This window comes from Triplophysa dalaica, chromosome 3 (assembly GCF_015846415.1).
Source record: "Triplophysa dalaica isolate WHDGS20190420 chromosome 3, ASM1584641v1, whole genome shotgun sequence".
NCBI classification, from domain to species: Eukaryota; Metazoa; Chordata; class Actinopteri; order Cypriniformes; family Nemacheilidae; genus Triplophysa; species Triplophysa dalaica.
The window spans coordinates 19,479,336-19,498,228 of record NC_079544.1 but is presented as its reverse complement, the minus strand read 5'-3'; the positions used below and the strand labels follow the sequence as shown (position 1 = coordinate 19,498,228).

At 39.2% G+C, this 18,893-nt stretch overlaps 1 protein-coding gene across 6 annotated transcripts in view; it reads right to left on the bottom strand.

Moving 5' to 3' along the window:
- The window catches only part of nlrb5 (NOD-like receptor family B, member 5), a 46,456-nt gene that overhangs the window by 10,800 nt on the left and 16,763 nt on the right, over positions 1-18,893 (bottom strand). For 2 of the 6 annotated variants that reach the window (XR_008906346.1, XM_056744646.1), the window contains exons 1-15: positions 13,684-13,806; positions 10,341-10,381; positions 10,146-10,206; positions 7,068-7,108; positions 6,883-6,943; positions 5,497-5,607; positions 5,324-5,389; positions 4,607-4,647; positions 4,415-4,472; positions 3,656-3,696; positions 3,459-3,522; positions 1,067-2,699; positions 793-873; positions 313-390; positions 74-208 (exon numbers count right to left, since the gene is read on the bottom strand). Coding sequence is in view for 5 of the 6 variants with exons in the window: in XM_056744646.1 (XP_056600624.1) it covers positions 74-208; positions 313-390; positions 793-873; positions 1,067-2,699; positions 3,459-3,522; positions 3,656-3,696; positions 4,415-4,472; positions 4,607-4,647; positions 5,324-5,389; positions 5,497-5,607; positions 6,883-6,943; positions 7,068-7,108; positions 10,146-10,206; positions 10,341-10,381; positions 13,684-13,765 (2,594 nt within the window). In the remaining variant the exon portion in view is untranslated. Of the gene's footprint in view, positions 1-73; positions 209-312; positions 391-792; positions 874-1,066; positions 2,700-3,458; positions 3,523-3,655; positions 3,697-4,414; positions 4,473-4,606; positions 4,648-5,323; positions 5,390-5,496; positions 5,608-6,882; positions 6,944-7,067; positions 7,109-7,212; positions 7,265-10,145; positions 10,207-10,340; positions 10,382-13,683; positions 13,807-18,893 lie in introns of those variants that run through there. The other 4 variants (XM_056744648.1, XM_056744647.1, XM_056744650.1 and 1 more) reach the window with 4 other exon arrangements.

Here is an 18,893-nt window from a genome sequence, read left to right as displayed (position 1 = left end):
AAGAATATTAATAGGGAAGAAGAAAATGTTTGTGTTTGTACATTCAACATTTAAGCCTTTAATGTTTACAGACCTTGGAAATGTCTTGAGTCTCTGCAGAATGATCTTCCACCCGAAAGTGGAAATCTCTGAGTATGAACAGCAGAAAGTTACCTCTGAGAGCAACAGTGGTGATTGACTCGTACATTTGGAGCCACTAACACACAACCTGAAACAACCACGCAAGTAAATGCGTTTTAATATTATACATAATGCATTTTGTTAAAACTTTTTGTTGTATAAATTAGCTTTGTAATGATTATAATTTCTTACCAGAGATCTCCATCTTTGGATGCTGCAATTATTAGTTGCTCCAAGTAGTTTTTTCTCCACTTTTTACTCACCCGTATACTAACAATTATAATAGACGGATTCAATTTATTAAATGCATTACTATATTTAGTATGAGACTCTACATACAGCAGTAAATCTACATTTGACTGAATAACATCCACTGCAGTGTTGTCAAATACGCCCAAACTCATAATATTACAGTATTTTTATGATTTTATATGACTAATGATTACTTTGGCTACATGTCTAAAGTAGTTTGAACGAAATCAGATTCTGCTAATAACCCAAACTTTGTGATCAATGAATATTCTTGTACACAAAGAGGAGATTGCTGACAGACAACAGCAGCACAGGTCTTGGCAGATATATGGCAGAACAGTATTGTAGTTTTTGCGCAATTCACAGACTCCATAGCATTAAGAGACATTTACATAAAATGTACAATGAAATATGTATTACATCAGTTGCTTTAGTATCCTTCCTTCTCCAAGAGATGAGATTAAATCCCCAAAATGAACTGAAAGGTGATCTGTCATAAAGCTTTGAAGAGAAAATTAACAAGATCACACATCAGATATAATTTGAAGTCATGGATAGATCTCAGTTAACAGTGAATGTATGATAAGCTAAATAGTCATGAATCTATGAGAAGTGATGGTGTTTAATACATTTTTTAGATGTTATATCAAGTGCTAATGATTCCGATTAGATGTAGCATTTCATCTTAACTCACCACAGCTCTTCACAACTACACAGTGCAGGCTGAAGAATCTTCAGATTTTCAGATGTTATCTTGAGTCTCAGGTTTTTTATGTGTTGACAGCACTGTAAACAAAACCTCAGCACACTGCAGTCTGTCCAGTTTAGTGAAATGTTGGACAGATCTATCAGAATCAAACCTTCCAAAACTTTCCCAGTGAAGCTCTTGTCATGAAGCTCATGGAGACAATGAAGAATGAAGAGCATGTTTTCATGTTGATATCTCTGCGAACACTGATGGATCCATTCCTTCAGCTGGGTTTCTATGTTGACAGGAACAGTCACATTGTGCTTTTCAAAGAATGAGTTGATGGATTTGTTCTTACAGAAACCCCAGAGGAACAGAATCACAGACTGCAGATGTTTTGATCTTCTTATTGTTATATCTGCAACTGTAAAGTTTGCATCAGACCAACAGGACAAAGCCCATCCTCTCTCTACTGCATGAAGCAGCTCTCTGACTTTCTTCTGCGACTCATCTTCATCAAGTAAGACATAATACAGAGCTGTGAAGAACTCCTGAAAACTGAGATGCATGAATCTGTACATTGTTTCCTGCTGGATTCTTTTTTCTAAAAGGAATTTGTTCAGGAATGGATTGTGAACAGGATCTTGAACTGTTTCATTTATGGTTCTCTCATCAAACAGAACTTGTTGTTCCATCAGCCCTCTCTCTGCCAGCTGACCCAGACTCTTCAGCAGGGTCAGGACAGACTCACTCAAACCGTGACCTTGATTCTCCAATAAAGTGGACACAAAGTCAAAATATTTTGATGTGGTTGTTTCCAGACCACTTGTTACATCTGAACCATCATTGAATCTTTCTCTGATAACTGTGCAGACGATCCAGCAGATAAGAGGACTGGAAAAGGCAGTGAACAGAGTTTCATTTGCCTTCACAGAATTATAGGCTTTCCAGAAGAGATCCTCATCCTGAAAGAACTTCTGGAAATACTCCTCAATCTTTTTCTCTGAAAAGCCCGTTATCTTTGTGAAACGCTGTGATGTTTTCAACAATGTTTCCTGTGGAACTTTAGTTCTAGTAGTGATCATCAGGGTAGATCTGGGCAGGATATGTCCCCTCAGCAGGGCAGAAACAAGGACCTCAGGTAAGACTTTCGCAGATGGATGAAACCTGTAAAAGTCATTACACTGGAATCTAAACTCATCAAATCCATCAACGAGGAAAAGCACTTTGTTTGATGAATACTCAAGGATCACTGAGATCTGATCTGATGTTAAACTACAACTCCAGCTCAGGAGCTCAAACAAGCTCATCTCCTCATTAACACACACCAGCTCTTCACATCTTAGATAGAAAACTAAATCAAAGTCATGGTAACGTTCTCCAGATGCCCAGTCTAACAAGATCTTCTGTGCTGTATAGGATTTGCCACTACCAGAATTGCCTTGAAGAATGACGATAGACTCATGAAATGGTGAATTTGGTTCAAACAACTCATCCACATGAACATTCTTAAAACCACCATTTATCATTTGCTGAATGATGACAGGTTCAGTATACAGTTTTGCCAGGAGTTGATCCTCATCCTGAATATATTTCTGCTTGATTGACATCTTATATCGATCCACAGCCTCTGTCCACTCTAGAAATAAAACATTCTTTATTCTACTTTACACATTAGGTTAAATAACATATTGCATTGGATTACAAAAAATAACCTGAACTTGCATTTGCTGTTGTTCAGTTGGTGATTTAATATTATCTAGTATAACATTCAATTAAAGCAGAGATCGTACATTACAAGCAGGGTTAGGGAGTAACTGATAACATGTAACAGGATTACAATAGTCAGGATACAAAAATTTGGTAAAGTAATCTGTTACAGTTACATGAAAAACTAAATAATCAGATAAGTGTTACAATCTGTTGAAAAATTAGATAACTATCAGGATTACAAATGTTTCAAAGCTTAAGTAGCCTATTTTTTTTAAAATGTGGAAGTGTAAGGTGTTTTTGTGCTGTGCAACCAATTTCTATATAAAATGTATGTTTTCGAATGAATAAAACAGCAACAAAAAAACATTACTAAATGCTTCTCAGCTTGTTTTATCTACATAGCCTATAAAAAATATGACATCTATAATGTATTGTGCTAATTGACATTAATACTCATGATAAATGATTGTAAAGGAAAAGATTTTTGAAAATCATGTTGCTTTTCTTTATTTCCATATGTGACCCAAAGCAATCCAAGGCATTCGGACTACATTACTTTTATATTGTGATACTTGGATTACGTTACTTATTACATTTTTTATAAAGAAATTTGTGACTGTATCGGAATACATTTTTTAAAGAAGCCCTCCCAGCCCTTATTTCAAGAGAGAGGACTTGTCTTTACCTGTCTTCTGGCGTGAGTATCTTTTAGTCAAACCATGTTCCACAAATCCATAGAATGTTTTATTCTGAACATACCGAGACAGATTACAAAAATGAAGTGTGCAAACAGATTTATATGACAGGTGAAAATGTGGAGCTGTGGCTTACTGTGGCCAAGTCTGATTATAACAATATTATGCAAAATTCCTGACTACTTACAGAACGCTTAGATAAACAAGACATGTCATCTGTGTCTGGCCCTGTTTGAAAAGAGCAGATGCATTGAATTAGTGCAATACAAACACATTTTGATGCTGAAAGAGCAGAACAGATTAGCTTTTTGTTCCCGCTCATCAGCTAAAGTCCTACAGTTCCTCAGATCAGTCACAATGTGATGGACCTCTCCTTCTCGGTCATTTGCATAAAATCTATATGAAGGACAGCTGGAAAGGTAGTTTAGAGCTCAGGACTTGTATTCACAAAACATCTCAAGGCTAAAAGTAACATGTAACTTGATAACAGAGGTTATATCACTGAAAGAGACCCATCCTCTATTAGCCAATCACTGTGGGCATGCTGACATCATCCACATGAACAGGTGTGCTTGTTATTTCGCATTTAGTAAAAAAATGTATACACATGTATATACATGATAATCATCATCAAATAAACCATTGAGAGGGAGAGTGATAACTGAGCCCTGGGCTACGATCCTTGAAACACGCGGGACATTTTCTCACCATATATTATGGTGAGGATAACAAGACTAAGGCAGATAGAAAAAGTCCTAAGTCCTCAAGTTTTTCAGTGCAGATAAACAGAGATTTGGGCCTTTTTCCGGGCCATTCTCTCCAAATCTATACTGTATAAAGATTAGCTGGGAAAGTGAATTTTTTTAAGTCATTTGTAACTGTACCGGTATACATTTTTAAAGCCAACCTCCCAACCCTGATTACAAGAGAGAGGACTTGTCTCTACCTGTCTTCCACCGTGAGTGTTCCGCCCAACCAACCTTCTTGTCAGTGAATGTTTTATTCTGAAATTAAGGAGACCGATTACAAAAAATGAAGTCTGCAACCAGATTTAAGTGACAGGTGAAAATGTGGAGCTGTGGCTTACTGTGGCCAAGTCTGATTATAACAATATTATGCAAAATTCCTTATTACTTACAGAACGCCTAGATAAACAAGACATGTCATCTGTGTCTGGCCCTGTTTGAAAAGAGCAGATGCATTGAATTAGTGCAATACAAACACATTTTGATTCTGAAGGAACGGATTAGCTTTTAATTCCCGCTCATTAGCTAAAGTCCTACAGTTCCTCAGATCAGTCCCAATGTGATGGGCCTCTCATTCACCGTCATTGGATTAAAATCTATATGAAGTACAGCTGGAAAGGGTAGTTTAGAGCTCAGGACTTGTATTCACAAAACATCTCAAGGCTAAAAGTATCTAACTTCCCCTATTTTTGTCTCGTTTCCTGTCCAAATATCAAAAAAATCTTAAATCAAGATACATTTACAAAACAAGTAAAACGGCATAAGAAAATATGTCTTTTTTCTGAAAAAAAAAAACTCAAAACTTAGTGATTTTTTGCTTAAAACAAGCTAGCATACAGTATCTGTCAATGGGGAAGAAAAATAATTGTGTTACCGTTTGAATTAAGATTTAGCTTGTTTTAAGCAAAAACATTTTTAGGTGTTTTTTCAGAAAACAAGACATAATTTATTTTGCCATTTCACTTGTCTAGTAAATGTATTTTGAATTACGAATATTTATATATTTGAACTGGAAACAAGTCAAAAATAATAAGTAAGAAAAGCATTTTTTGCAGTCATCATGTTTGCTTATTCACACACACTGTGACTGTGGTACAACAACAGCTTACCTGCTATGTCTTTCACAGTGAGAGTCTCTGGCATGAAACAACGGGGTCCTGGCTCTGCTTCTGACACTAAATATAATTTTAAACATTTATTTCTGTTACCACAAATATCATTCATTATCTCATGGTATTTTTCAGGGCTCTTCATTGCTAGTTTTTCTGAATGACAATCCTACCTGCCCATTCTGGTGTATTGGGCTCATTACTGGAGCTTGGTAATGTGACTGAGCCTGGCTCTTCATCACTGTTATCAGCAAACCAGACTGGAGGTGGCTGCTGCTGAAAAGCTACAAGAAAAAGTTTGATACATTAACGGTGGTTTACAGACAATTTTCTTTTGCATGGCCGCTAGCATCTTGCAGTGCTCCTAGTCCTAACTACCTTAACGTTAGATCACCGGCCGTCTCGTCTTCATTTGTTTAGAGAAAATGTGGTCAGCTTAGAACATTTGGCCGCGTCAGTTTCCAGAGCTTTTATTTTATTCTGGCCTTTTCAGCGCCGCCTTTGCGCTTTCTGTTATCCATTTATATTTCTGACATTTTTTATTTTGAGCAACTTGCAGTGCCGCTGTCGTGGGGCGGCGCCAGGAGTCAAAAGATAATCACGTCATCATTAACCTGCAAGCTGCGCTCTGAGTGGGGCTTCGAAAAAAGATTAAGTAAAAAGATTTGGGCTGCTGTGAGTGCAGGCAGCCTAGGGACAGCAGCAACCACATTTCAACCGTGCCATGACAACACCGGCCCTCGCGGCCAAAAAAACAGACCGGCCCACCGGGAATTCTCCCGGTGCTACCGATTAGTCAATTTGCCCTTAAACAACATGCTTACAAAAGGAATTGGCCTGATTGTGATGGTACATTACTTATAGCTGTGATTATTCTATTCTGTTCATTAAAAGGCAGCTAATATCCGCTAATTGTTTATAATCAGCATGAGACTGACAATTACCTGAACATACAGTCCTTAATTAATTTATGACACTTAGCCAACATTTAAAATCTTTATTTCAATATGGCAACATTTTTTTTTCAATATTTATTAAAATATTACATATTACAACTTTTTTTTGTAAAATAATTTGTTTCAATATTGCAACACCATGATACATGATAACAGAGGTTATATCACTGAAAGAGACCCATCCTCTATTAGCCAATCACTGTGGGCATGCTGACATCATCCACAGGAACAGGTGTTCTTGTTATTTTGCATTTATCAAAAAAATGTATACACTATGATAATCATCAGCAAATAAAACAGTGGGGGGGAGAGTGATAACTGAGCCCTGGGCTACGATCATTGAAACACGCGGGACATTTTCATGGCAAATATATTATGGTGAGGATAACAAGACTAAGGCAGATAAAAAAGTCCTAAGTCCTCAAGTTTTTCAGTGCAGATAAACGGAGATTGGGGCCCTTTCCCGGGCCATTCTCTCAAAATCTGTACTGTATGGAGCACAGCTGCAAAGTGAATTTTTTTAAGTAATTTGTAACTGTACCGGTATACATTTTTAAAGCCAACCTCCCAACCCTGATTAAAAGAGAGAGAACGTGTCGTTACCTGTCTTCCACCGTGATAATCTTAGGGACGTACCAACCTTCTTGTCAGTGAATGTTTTATTCTGAAAATATGGAGACAGATTACAAAAAATGAAGTGTACAACCAGATTTAAATGACAGCTGAAAATGTGGAGCTGTGACCAAGTCTGATTATAACAATATTATGCAAAATTCCTTATTACTTACAGAAGGAGTAAATGACCAAGACATGTCTTCTGTGTCTGGCCCTGTTTAAAAAGAGCAGATGCATTGAGTGAGTGCAATACCAACACATTTTGATGCTGAAGGAGCAGAACAGATTAGTTTTTAATTCCCCCCACTAAAGTCCTACATTTCCACAGTACAGTCACAAACACAGTGATGGGCCTCTTCTTCTCAGTCATCTGTCAAAAAAAGATATATAAAAAGATAATATATAACAACAATATAATAAAAAAAAACATATTTGAAACCACAATTGACTGGTGGTAAACCTTGAAACAATATCTATTTAGGTCCAATGAGTACAGTTCCTGATCTTAATGGTGTTTTATAGATGTGCTCTGAAAAGAGTATAACAGCACACAGAATAGCTATAATGATGTGACACGATCAATAACAATTAAAGCAAAAAAAGGTGTGTCATCCTGACACATTGTCACGTGTAGCGGGAACACACAAGCACAAGACAACGGGATATGAACCAAAAAGTACTTATAATATTTATAATAATAAATCCACAAATGAAAACCAGGAGAAAACACACGTTAACATTAAACAGTAACCGACATCAAAGTGAGGGAAACAAAGGGCTTAAATACAAGTGAAAACGCAATCAAAGGAACACTGAAACAGGTGAGGGACTAATTAACTACTGAAGAAATCAGACACAAATCGAAAAAACAAACCAAAACAGCTGTGACCTTAACCCCCCATCCAAGAGGCGCGTCCTCGCGCCTTAACAGTACCAAGTGGGGAAGGGGGGGTTGGGCATCCTGGAGGCTGGTGCAGGGAACACAACACAAGGTGGGAGGGCCTCCAGGACGATATACCCGGCTCGGAAGGCCTGGAGGGCGCCGGCCCCTCGGGAGGCTGAATTGCACCGGTCGCTCTGGAGAGCACCTATCGGGCTCTCCCACCCAGATGGCCTACCCCCAAAAAAGCCCAGGTGCACATATACGGCCGGACGGGACCGGCTGGGAGACCACAGGGAGACAGGTCGGGGCGGCTGGGCAGCGGGGCTTTGGTGGCTGGGGAGCGGGCTATGGCTGCTCAGAGTAAGCGAGCCTCCGTAGTTTGGTGCTCTACTGTGGGGCGGTGAGTCATGTTCCTACGTGTCCATCTTGTTCCTCGTGCCTGTGGATTCCCTCGTGTCCCATGTGCAAAGGCAACGTAGCAACGTTGCAACATGCGTCGGTCCTTGGCCGCATGGAGTCGTAGCTTGTTGTGCTTCCTGTGAGACCTGCATTTATGACGGCTGAGATGAGCCTTTGACGACCGACAGCTGCGCCTTGTTACCTTGCTTTGATCCAATGGCGAAGCTGATGGCGCTAGGGGTGACTCGCCACACTTTCGTAGAACTTGTTTCCGTTACTTCCTATTACTCCCTGAATTGAACTTCCTGAAGTCTCATGTCCCCATGGGCGCCATATAGGGGGGGAAAGTTAGGACGATTCCAAGGGCCCATGACTGACAGGGGCCCCAAAATATGAAAAAACTAATATAATATTATCAAACCATCATCATTCATTATATATATTTATATAATAATACAATTAACTCTTGGTTTTTGCATGTAAAAGTTAAAAATTCCCATTGACCAAAAAGTAAACATTCATAATGACCGACCATCCCCCTGTTTCTGAATGAAATGGTTTGGTCCTGCCTTAGCGCTCTCAGTGACGGTGTTTAGTTGCAGTCAGTAGATGCGCCAGAACTACAGTGACGACAATGCTCCCTAATCAAAATCTGGTTTTAAGTTTTCAAAAAAGGAAAGAGAGATAAGAGAGAGAGGAAAGACAAAGGAATGGGTGTCAAACTGTTACCCAGTTTTTCACCGCGAGATCCACTTTCCAGCCGAGTTCAACCCTAACCCTAATGTTGGGTTGCGCAGATTGTTTGGCATATCGCATTAAAGTACCGCGAAAGCGATTAAAATGGGAACCGCGCAATTTGCAGAATCTCTTTTGCGGTAGTTAAATGTTATACTATGATAGATTTGCGCTGCGCCGCATTAAATTGAACGCATCCATTGTAACGACGCTGATTAGCTTGTTTAGGTGCTTTATATCAGAGTCGGGGATAACCCCTGCAGGAAAATGGATCTCGCGGGCCGAGTTGAGAACCGCTAGACTATAGTCTGTGAGTGATATTAACCGGTTGGCTTAATGTCCATAGTGAAATAAGATAGGTAGCAAAGCATTTACATTTATGCATTTGGCAGATGATTTTATCCAAAGCGACTTACATTGCATTAACCTATACATTTATACTTAGGTATGTGCAATCCCCTGGGATCGAACCCCCAACATTACATTGTTAACGCAATGCTCGTACCACTGAGCTACAGGAGAGCAAAAAGTCTAGTGTTAGCCTACATTTAATCACCATTTAATCAGTGCAGGGAAACGTTTAGTACTATAATAACCCTAATAATTTTGTTAAGATAATTTTCCATTTGGTCAAATTTTACAAAAAAATACATTGAGACAGCAAATGTTTGTATGGTTGCTTCTAATCTTGCATCAAATAGTGAACTGCATAATAGACTTGCATGCATGTACAAATCACCAGCAGTAAATATTGTACCCGTACAAGTACTGAACTATAAGAAGCAAGACAGTTGCAAGCCTTTAATTTGAGTTATGAAAAGCTTTTGATGGGACAGTTCAGTCCTAGAGATGTGGTGACAAGAGCTGCGCAGAGGGGGCCCAATTTTACTTTTTGGTCATGGGGCCCAAAATTCCTGGCGGCGCCCCTGCATGTCCCTTATTTCATTCAACCACATTCAACTTCTTACATAAAACCATCATTTCACTTTGAAATTGAATCAAACCATTCGCTTTGCTTTTGTAACTCATCAACAGAAAGAAAAGTAAGCACTTGTTTGAATAAAACAAAGAAAGTCAGTGTCCCATCTTCTCCATTTCAATCCAACACCAAAATCGGCTAAATACACATCCACCAGTGATGTAATTGACAGACAGGTAGTGACGTTTCCAAAACAAAAGATAGCCTATAGCAACCCTACCAACCCTGATAACAAGAGAGAGGACTTGTCTCTACCTCTGTTCCGGCGAAAGAATCTTAGAGCCGAACCAAGCTTCTTCTCAATGAATGTTTTATTCTGAAATTAAGGAGACCGATTACAAAAAATGAAGTCTGCAACCAGATTTAAGTGACAGGTGAAAATGTGGAGCTGTGGGTTACTGTGGCCAAGTCTGATTATAACAATATTATGCAAAATTCCTTATTACTTACAGAACGCTTAGATGAACGAGACATCTCTTCTGTGTCTGGATCTGTTTGAAAAGAGCAGATGCATTGAATTAGTACAATACAAACACATTTTGATGCCGAAAGAGCAGAACAGATTAGCTTTTAATTCACGCTCATTAGCTAAAGTCCTTCAGTTCCTCATATCATTCAGAGTGTGTTGGGCCTCTCATTCACGGTCATTTGATTAAAATCTATATGAAGTACAGATGAAAAGGTAGAGTAGAGCTCAGGACTTGTTTCCACAAAACATCTCAAGGGTAAAAGTATCTTCTAAGTTACCAGTTTGGTAGAAACTCTAAAAAAATAATAGTGGCGTCTGTCCTAATTTTATGACTTCACATTTTTTATTTCACCAACAATTTTAGCATCTAAATGAGCTCCTTGATCCGGGAAGAGTAAGGTGTTGTATGTCAAGAGGACTCCGAAGTCACAAATAACAAATCACAAAAACATGACTGTAATACACAATTTGCCTTCACTGTAACAAATTGCTGCAGTTTCTACAGCAAAATTCTACAGAAATGTACTGTTTTAACATTTTACAAGTTCTCACTGTAGGTCCCAATGCATTGTGTGTCAAACAAAGTTCTAGAGTTATTAACAGTATAATTCCTGTCATGATTCCACCATCATGTCATGTTTATTCTTGGTCTTGCGGTGGAGTCATGCCATTGCCTTGGGTTTTGTGTGAGAAAGACATGGCTATATATTGGCTTGCAGTGTGCTTTCTCGTGTCTCGTCTGTGTTTCCCGCCCTTTTGTCCCTTGCTTGTTAATCAGTTCATGCCTCACACCTGTTCCCTGTTGATTTGCTCCCCTATAAATCCTCATGTTTCATTGTCCTGTGTCGGTCATTGTGTTCTTTCCATGTCCTGTAATCAATGTCTCTTCCCACAAAGTCAGTCCGTAGTCTTGTCAAGTATTGTATTAAGTCTTTGTTAGTATTAAGTGTTGTAAGTATTGTTCCTGCATGTGTACTTGTCATTGTTATTGTTATCGTGTCTTGTTTTACCCCCTTGTGAGTTTTTGTTTTCTGTTTTATTAAAGTCTTTTGTTACCCCGTACCGCTGCCTGCATCTGGGTTCTTCTCCTTGCTGTTTCATGACAGAATGGCCGACACCACATTGAACCCAGTAGGCAGCATGGACAATGCGGCGTCGTCCTCACGGTCTCACCAAGCCCACTTGCTGCTTGGATTTTTGCCAGGGGAATTGCGGTGACCAGGAGTTCGTCAGGGCATTCTCAGCGGAGGTAACCGAGTTTGGCGAGGCGGAGTTAAAGACGATTTTCTACTGCTGCCTCACTCGGCGCCTCACACCGCCGGAGAAGAGGCTGCTGGCTCCCCTTGGGTTTACGGATATGGTCAGGTACGTGATCAACCGGAGCGATCCTGGGGGTAAAGTTCCACTTGGGACTTCCGCCCCCGTCGAATGCTGCGGAGGATCTCGTCCTGGCAGCCGCTACCAGGGGGAACTCAGTTCCCGCTGGCTTGAGCTCCATGGCCTCCGGTCCCTCTGGTGGAGTCCGAAGCGAGTGGGGGAGGAGAGACTCTGGGACGACGTCTCTGAAATCCTCCTACCCAGTACTCCCTCGGTCCCCCACGGGCCCGGCTGAATCAGCCGTGGGCCCGATCGACCAGAGAGGGAGAAAGAAGGAGCATGGAAGATCGTCCAGGCCGAGGCTGCTGGCATGCCTGTCGGTGCAGCAGCCTGAATCAGCTCCGGAGGTCCCAAGTCCGGTGGATCCAGTTCCGGTGGTTCAGAGTCCAGAGATCCTGTGTCCCCTTTGTACCCGATGTCACAGTGCGGTCCAGCAACCGGCACCCAGTCTGATCCAGCAACCAGCACCCATTCCGTTCCAGCAACCGGTGGTGCCGAGTCCTGCCCAGACGCCATAGGGCGCTGCTCAGCCGCCGATCCACTCTGTGTTCCAGCCGGCACCAAGTGCCGTCCAGCCGGCCTTCCAGCCGGTGCCAAGTCCTGTCCAGCCGGCATTCCAGTCGGCAGCCAAGGCTGTCCCCCATGGACTTCCCCTGTCAAGCCCCCAGGGGCTTCGTGCTCCTTAGCACCACCCCGGGCTATGACTGCCCCGCCCCCACTGGACTTCCCCATATGTATTCTTGTTTGCCCCCCTACTTTGTTAATTATTTGTACCAACCCAACCCATTTGTGATTATTTATTGTATAGCCCTAGTCATGTTTACCTTGTCTGTCTGGTTTTTGTCTATTACACAGTCTGTCTGGTCTCGTAAGTTACCCCTTGATTAACACCTAGAGGTGTTTACCTTACGAGGTGATGTTTTCACGTATGTCATGAATGTGTAAACTCAGACATCGGATATTATATCCGAGATCAATTCATTCCTGTCAATCACGCGGCTTCAGGGCATGATAAAGATAGACAAAACAATTTGATTTTAATGTGTTAAAAAAGTTTACAAAAAAAGTTTATTCATGTCATTTCGTGCTATAAAACGTTTACTTCTGGATTTGAGTCCGGAAATTCCCGAAATCCGAGTTGTCTTGAACAATTCGTTAATAGAGTAAGTGCATCCTAAGCAAGTTAAAGACAAGGCAAGTTTTTTTATATAGCACATTTCATACACAAGGGCAATTCAAAGTGCTTTACATAAATTATTGATGAAGAGAAATAAGACGTATCTTTAAAATGCAAATTATTTAAGATCACAAATCAGATTTAAAGAAAGAATAAAACAGCAATAAAATTAATTAAAAATGTGAGTAAAAAAAGAGAAGAAAAAGAAAAACAGAAGTAAATTTGATCACTCATTATGATAATTTAGTATTTTTGTGTTCATTTTAATATTTTTTATAATATGTTTTACTAATAAATATTTGTACATGTAGTATTATTAATATAAAAAGGCTATTTTAGTTGTATTTCAGTTAAGTGAGTTCTATAACTCCATTTCGTTACACTGTACTTGTATATGTGTAATGACAATAAAGTTGAATCTAATCTAATCTAATAAGAAAGTTATTTAACTGACCTGCATTTTCAAAAATGCTCTAAATGTATTCTTTCGAAAACTTAAAAAGTGCCCCTAAGGTGCAAAACACACGCACGCACGCACGGAGACAAACACACGACACACACACATTGTTCAAATTATTCTGTCCCCTGCCACACTAACCCGCACAATACACATTAAGCATATTTTATTTCAAAATAAAACTCCATATAGTATGTTTACTGAGCGGATAGTCCTTGTACAGAACGTTAACAACTACACACAGCTTATTTTCAACAATGTTTTATTGACTGTGTCTTGTTAAAATTGATTACATTTTTAATTGAACAATTACCCTTTTCTTGATCCTTTCTTTGCTCATCTTCTTTCCTCTTCTTCCTCTTCTCTGCACCAGACTGATAGTGCTCCCTTTTCATTTTTAATCTGTGCACAGTTTAAAGCTAACGCACATGATGATTGACACTGAGACAAGGAGCAAGTAAATTAAATTTTCACGCACGGAAGGGCCCCCCTAGTGGCCACGGAGGCCCCATGCAACTGCCTATATCGCTAATAAGAACAGGTGTTACAAAATTTGCTGTAACCCGTGATATTTTGTGAAGGCAGTAGGCGCTGTTGTCACCGTTGACAATTCTCTACGCAAAGAACGTAAATTCGGTCGAGAATGCGCTTTGTGCTCGAGCACAGCTTTTTTAATCTTGCGCAATAACGCGCTTTGTTCTCGTGCACGTCACTGTGAGCGGGCTTTTCGGAAAGTCTGTTGAGAGTACAGACGTGAGTGGCTGAACACGTCGATTGAACTGTACAAAGCAGGTTCAGGTTCATTTAATTCCTATACTGATTGCGTTTGGAATTATTGCGATTGCCATGGTAATTGTTTTATAGCCAATAAGTAGGTGTGTATATATATATTAGTGGTGGGCCGTTATCGGCGTTAACGTGCTGCATTAACGTGAGACTCTTAACGCGCGATAAAAAAAATGTCGCCGTTAATCTATTCTCAAAGTTGGGTTGGGCGCTGGGTCTATACTACGCAAGCTATGATGACTTTCACTTGGATATTTTGGTGTGGATGTATACCTAGCTGAATTGCACTGTTTCGCGCCGCCTCGTCATCTCATAACCACATACTTGCCAACCTTGAGACCTCAGAATTCCTATATGGGGAGTCTGCAGACCTGGAGCATGCAGTTTTACGCCCGGCAGTTTTACGCCCCTGCTGTTCCTTATTTCTCCAGTAGGGGGAGTTGATTGACAAAGTAAAATATGAATCAAACTGCTAACCAAATATCTTTAGTTACCATTATTTTTTGTTGACAATGTAACGAAATGCAGAACAGTTTAAAATATTTGTAGATATCTACTAACGGTCTTAATACACAGTTTAGAGGAGACAATTGATTTGCAATTGCAAGTGCAAAGTGTTTTAGTGAATTGAAAAATTAATAATACACACAGTTGGATCAGATACTTAGTACAAAAATAATATATAATATAATGTGGCCTAGTTATATACAAATATATATATATATAAGACTTGAGTGTTTGTTGTGAATGTATAGGCATGTTATAAAGTTACCTTCAAATAACACGACAGTACAACTGCATGATCATTTAATATTTGTTTAATTATTTCCAAGTATTATTACAAACGAGATCAATGAGATTAATTAGCCAGCCAACAACTACTATTAAGAAAACAAGATGGATTAATTGATCACTAACAATCACAAACGTGATAAAACCCACATAGGGTGCTCATACAATTTAATCCAGATCATTAAATTGAAATATAAAATGGAAAATATCAAGAGGTATATTGTATTTAGAATAGATAATGGGATCATCTCTTTAACCACTCAAATCAAGATCCATATGGGACTTATGTTTTCAATTTGAGTTTGAACATGTTTGTGGTTGTTGGTGCTCAATTATTGATTTTTTTATTTAAAAAAAAAACTTGAGTATGTGTGAAGCTAAACTGAAATGGTTTATATATAATATATAATGCAAGTTGACAGGGTCAGAAGAATACCAGGACAGGCCAACTCGCATTGACTACGGAGACAAAATGAGAATAAATTATAAAGAAAATAAATATGAGAATGAGTAAGAGATATCGAGTTGGCCTACACGTGGTTAGCTAAGGCTGATCCAGAGACAACATTGACCTGGTGGCCAATAAGTATTAATTGTATTGTCTTTGAGTTTAAATTACACTCACCAATATCTATATTATATATATGTTAAGATGTTTAAATTAATTCATAACAATATCAATTAATCGTCAAAAAACGATGCATTGTTGGACCAATTCTTAGTAACAAAAACGATTATTAACCATACCTCTAACTCCCGATAGACGATGAAGTTATCTGTTAGGTCTGTTCTGGTGGTTCATAATGAACAGCGAACCCCTACTGGAGAAATAAGGAACAACAGGGTCCTAAAACTGCACAGGGCGTAAAACTGCAGGGGCGTAAAACTGCATGCTCCAGGTCTGCAGACTCCCCCTTCTCCAGAATTAGGGAGATATTTAAAAGGGGGGGGGGGGGGGGTCGCCTCATATATAATCACACACACAAACAAACGTAAAGAAGAATATAATTCATTTATTTGTACATAATTTATACATACATATGTACTATAACAACAACACTCCTCTACTGATGGTTGTATTTGAAGGTGCAATGCTTTGGAAAGATGGCCCAAAATACTGGGCTGTGACCGGTGCTGCATTGCCGCGGCCTCGTGCTTTTCTGACCCTATGTGTGTAATTAAATCCGTTCGGCCAACGTGTTCAATGGAGAAGTCTGATCTACAAAATTTGCAGGCAGCATATCCCTTCCCCTTCGGGCTGTCTTGTATGAACGTGAATTCTTTTTTCCATTCAGTTAGGAATTTGCAGGCATATTTTCTCTTTTTATTCGCCATGTCTCTTCTTTCTTCCTTTTCCCCTTCTTCTGCTTCTTTTTCCGTTCTGAATTTGCCGCGCTTGACTTCGAGGTGTAACCTGTATTTTTGTTCGGTCTGAAACGGCGCCCACTGACGGATGGTGTAGCAATATTGTTGTCCGGGTGGAAATCGGGAGAAAGGTCGGCCCGGGAGATTTTCGGGAGGGGCTTTGAAATTCGGGAGTCTCCCGGAAAAATCGGGAGGGTTGGCATGTATGCATAACCAGGGCTTCATTCGCGCAGCAAGTAGGTCTGTCGCGTCTTTGCATTGACTCTACATGTAAATCTTTCGCCCTTGACGCGCCATTAGCGTTTGGTCTGAACACAACATAACGTTACTGTGAAATTACCACATCAAACGTGACAAGTACATCTTGTCAGGGTCGTAAAAGAACTAATTTGAAACGGCGGCGCGCTGCGTCAAGTTTCGGCTCCTCCCCTGATCTAAGTCTGAATGGATGAAGCGCGTTATTCAATCCGCAGGGGCTCCGAGCGGAGCGAACATCATAGAGTACAAGGTGTGTGTGTGCGTGTGCGCGTTGCGTATGCGTGTGTGCGCGTGAATTTATTGATAGATTGTTATGATATGACATGTGCATCGGTGCAGTTGTTGTAATTGCACTTTACATAATGTTACTGGACCAATACACTGTTCGCTTTCTCATCCAATACCTGTACGTCTCCGCTGCGTTCACCTTCAGCCCTTATCACAGTGTGATAGTTGTTTTTTCTTCCAACAAAAATTAAGCTATTAACACCCATGAAAACATTCTTTAGAAAACGATCATGATTTATTTTAATTTAGTTTTTAAAATTGAAAACATATTATTGTGTATCTCGGCATTACATTATGCATCCATGCACGGAAATGGTTAAATTCACATATTAGCCTGAAAGCAAATGGCACAGAGGGAGAAACATCATTTTGTTTTGTTTTATTAAATATTTTTTTTGTATTGAGTAATAATGAATCATTAGTGTATCATGATACATAAGAGAAAGAGTAGAGTAAAGGGATTTGTGTTTTATTTTAAGTAATTGATTTATACAAGTGGCAAATTGATAATCCATGTTGTTAATTTTAATGAATAGAAATAAATATAGAACAGATTAAACATATTGCAAATAGACAATTACAATTAAATGATTTTAAATGAAATACATTTTCAGGGGGTTACTTGATATATAACAAACTGTATTGTTTATTTATAAAGGCTAAAAAGCTTAAAAAAATATATATATATATTTGATTGTAGATGGATACACAATTTTTTCCCTGTCGTGCAGGAGTTGGTCTGTAAATGAGCAACAGTCAGGTGAGAATAGAACGTAGACAGCCTCTCACACACAATACCACTGTGTTCCCAATATGCTGTCATTGAACCCTTATGTTGTTTTAATTGTCTGCCAATTTCCACGTACATTTCAAAAGAAAAAGCAGTGGTATCGTCAAAGGATAAACATGAATGTCCTGACATTATTGACACTCAACAAGAAATTATTAATTGTCTTTCAGTCAACTGAACTGAAATGAATGTTTTGGTTTCTCAGAAAAGTCAGTGCAAAAAGAGAATGAAGTGGAGGAAGAGCAGATTGAAGAAGGCACAACAGAGAAAGGGCAAGATCATGATCCAGGTAAGAAAGTGAACAGAGATGTTTTGGATAATTTGTCTGTTCAGTTAATAAATACAAACGAAGTTAAGATTTCTTCAAAAACCAAACTCCTATTTGTATGTGATTGTCACAGTACAGGGAAAGAGAGAGCATGAAGAAGAGGATGACATGAGTCAGGAGAGAGAGGACAGACATACAGAGAAAGAAATGTCAGATGAAGCACAGACAGCAGCTGCACCTTTAGATCAGTTTGACTGAAAAGGACACAGACCCAAAACAGGCAAAATGACCTATTATCCCCAGGAGATCTTTGGCTTAGAAACTTTGCTTGGCTTGAGTACTCACCGAAGACAGATTCTGCCTACTGCTTTGCTTGCCGTGTTTTTGGTAAAAACTTGAAGCATGAAGTATTTGTGAGTAGTGGATACAAAGACTGGAAAAAGGCACTCAAAGCATTTCACAAACATGAGGGGACTCAGTCCTACAAGCAGGGGCGATTCTAGGATTCTCATTTTAGGGGGGCTCAGCCCCCAATAAGGGTATGATTAAAAAAATATTATTTGACTATTAGGGTAGGGTTGTTTACTACTAACCTTATTGCTATTCACTATTTCAGTGTATTCCCTGTATTTCATATATGGGAGTAGGAGTACTGACTGACCCATATACAACACTGTAAAAAAAAATGAAACATTAAGTTTGTGACCAGTCACTAGAACATTTGAGTTGGGAATGTAGATTTTTTTACAATGAAGACTTCCTGATTCATTATTCACTGTACAAACACAAGTACACACGTTTCATTAAAAGTAACAACATGAATTATCAATTTGCCACTTCTATAAATCAATTACTTAATATAAAACACAAATCCCTTTACTCTACTCTTACTCTAATGTATCATGTTACACTAATGATGCATTATTACTTAACAATAAAATGTATTTAATAACACAAAACAAAATAACTCCACATG